General features: G+C 50.2%; 1 protein-coding gene across 1 annotated transcript; it reads left to right on the forward strand.

Annotated features, from left to right (window-relative positions):
* Positions 1-1,678: 1,678 nt before the first annotated feature.
* LOC306816116 (olfactory receptor 14J1-like) lies at positions 1,679-2,611 on the forward strand (the record flags this gene model as incomplete). Its single annotated transcript, XM_079332605.1, has 1 exon — positions 1,679-2,611. One exon carries the CDS (start codon positions 1,679-1,681, stop codon positions 2,609-2,611), a length of 933 nt encoding a protein of 310 aa, XP_079188731.1.
* Between the last annotated feature and the right edge of the window lie 321 nt (positions 2,612-2,932).

Raw genomic sequence — 2,932 nt, forward strand, 5'->3', positions numbered from 1 at the left:
AGAATGGGTTTCTGGCTGCATTGTCTGTGTTCCTTTGGCTGTGCTCGCTAGTTTTGTCCTTTCCCATTGTAAACGCAGCTGAGAAAACATGAACTGACAGACAATTAATTATTTAAGTTTCAGATAACTACTCCCTTCTAACTTTTTAATTGTTTTCAGCAAGGTCACTAAAATCCTAATTTTCTAAGATTAGTGTTTCAAGGGAGGGACAGGATCTGCCCCGCCAGGGGCTGGGGCTCAGGCCTTGGCCCTTTGCATTCCTGAAACACATCCAGGTTTCCTCAATCTCAGAGACCTTTCCCTGGTTTGTCCTCACCTATCATTAGTGCCACCAGTGTTCTGCTTTAACTGGAACCTGGGGACACGTTCTCAGTTGTGTCTCCCAGTGAAATCTCTTAAAGCTTCAACAAAGTTCAAAGTTTCAATTTGACTTTGAGTTCTGGAAAAGTTTTTAAAACACTCTCTCGGGAGCTAAAACCACTGTAAGCAACACCAAAGCCATGAGAGAGTCATTAAAGTCTATGTGCTGTGTTTTTGTGGAGGTGAGCTGGGCTGGGCTTCTGGCACAGAAGGAGCCCATGGCAACCAACAGGAGCTTCAAAAACACATTTCTCTGTATGAGCAGGTTTTTTTCCCAGAAAAGCAGGGCTGAAGCACTGCCTGCAGCCATCTTGGCACAGCACAGAGGGACTGAGAGCTCCAATCAGTCAGGGCTGGGAAGGTGCTCAGAAGTGACTGGGGCAGAATCACTCCCAGCCCTTGACACAGGAAGCCTCTGGCTGCAGGACAAGGCAGCTGCAGCTCCTGGGGTGATCTCCTAAAGCTGGAACATCCCAATGCCTACAGACACTGTGAGTACATTCTCTGATTCTCTCTTGTCTAGAGCAGCCAGGGGTGCCCAGGACTGTACTGCAGAGCAGGGTCCTGCAGCCCAGGGCAGTGTGCTGGGGCAGGGACTCTGCTGCCAGCCACGGACAGCTCTCAGCCAGCCCGGGGAGCTGCCCCAGCACTGAGGGACAAGGTCTGGGTGAAAGGAGACAGCTGCTAAGGCTTGGAAGTGTTCTCCTTGTGTGGTGAGGATGCTGCATTGTTCAGGGCTGCCCCCAGCATGACATTTAAATCCAGAATGTTTCCAATGAGATTATAAAGGAAGCACAGCCAGGGAGCAGCTGCCTAAAAGGGAAAATCTTTCTTTTTAAATCTACTGCTCTGGGTTGCCTGGATGGGAGATTTCACACTGATATTCCTCTCTCACTTCAAGATAATAAAAAGCTAAGAAAATTCCTCAGATCTCAAAAAATTAGGCAGTGACAAAAATCAGCACAGGACCCCTTAATTGCAGCATCTGCATTGCTTTTCCAGCATCCTCGGGGATGCTCTGATGTTGCCATCACAATTTTGCAGAGGCAGAGCTGGCCCTGAGCAGTGCCCTGTGCTGGAGGGATCTGAAGGGCAATGCTGAGCCCCCAGGGCTGGGCTGGGCTCTGGCAGCACTGGCAGAGTACAGCCCTGGGCACAGGGAAGCAGCTGCTTGCAGGGACAGATCCAGGCAGCAGAGTCCTGGGCAGGCAGTGGGCAGAAAGGGCCCGCAAAGTGTGCTGGGATATTTAAAGTCCTCTCCAAACCAAACTATTCCATGATTGCTTTTCTTACAGATCATTATGGCAAGACACAGCAAATGTCCAACAGCAGCTCCATCAGCCACTTCCTCCTGCTGTCATTGGCAGACACGCAGCAGCTGCAGCTCCTGCACTTCTGCCTCTTCCTGGGCATCTCCCTGGCTGCCCTCCTGGCCAACGGCCTCATCATCAGCGCTGTAGCCTGCGGCCACCACCTGCACACCCCCATGTTCTTCTTCCTGCTCAACCTGGCCCTCACTGACCTGGGCTGCATCTGCACCACTGTGCCCAAAGCCATGCACAATTCCCTCTGGGACACCAGGAACATCTCCTACTCAGGATGTGCTGCTCAGCTCTTTTTCTTTGTGTTTTTCATTTCAGCAGAGTATTTTCTCCTGACCATCATGTGCTACGACCGCTACGTGTCCATATGCAAACCCCTGCACTACGGGACCCTCCTGGGCAGCAGAGCTTGTGCCCACATGGCAGCAGCTGCCTGGGCCAGTGCCTTTCTCAATGCTCTGCTGCACACAGCCAATACATTTTCCCTACCTCTGTGCCAGGGCAATGCATTGGGGGGGTTCTTCTGTGAAATCCCCCAGATCCTCAAGCTCTCCTGTGCACATTTAAACTTCAGGGAATTTGGGGCTTCTGCTTTTACTACTTCCTTAGCACTTGGCTGTTTTGTATTCATTGTTTTCTCTTATGTACAGATCTTCAGGGCTGTGCTGAGGATCTCATCTGAGCAGGGACAGCACAAAGCCTTTTCCACTTGCCTCCCTCACCTGGCTGTGGTCTCCCTGTTTATTAGCACTGCTGCATTTGCTTACCTGAAACCCCCCTCCATCTCCTCTCCATCCCTGGATCTGGCACTGTCAGTTTTGTATTCAGTGGTGCCTCCAGCCCTGAACCCCCTCATCTACAGCCTGAGGAATCAAGAGCTCAAGGCTTCAGTGTGGACACTGATGACTGGCTGCTTTCAGGAACATTAAACTGCTAGCCAATTTCTGAAAGCCACTTGTAATACGTCATCTTTTATACTGCTTTTTATTTTGGTTGTGGGGTTATTTTTCCTTTGTTTTCATTTTGCCATGCTGTCCATAAAAAAGCCACTCTGTGTTCAATTGCTGATTAGGTTTCTGCAATTTCCCTGTGGCCACAAAATGTGTCAATAAAGGGCTGCAGTCTTCGTGGCTTTAAACACACTGAAGGATTTCTCTCCCAGTCAAGTTTTCTACAGAGATCCCCCTTTTGTTCCCTTCTCTGGAGCTGCAACAGCAATGTCTGTGTGCAGAGCTGGGGCAGATCAGCAC

The sequence above is a fragment of the Erithacus rubecula genome (genome assembly GCF_903797595.1).
Source record: "Erithacus rubecula genome assembly, contig: scaffold_367_arrow_ctg1, whole genome shotgun sequence".
Taxonomy (NCBI): domain Eukaryota; kingdom Metazoa; phylum Chordata; class Aves; order Passeriformes; family Muscicapidae; genus Erithacus; species Erithacus rubecula.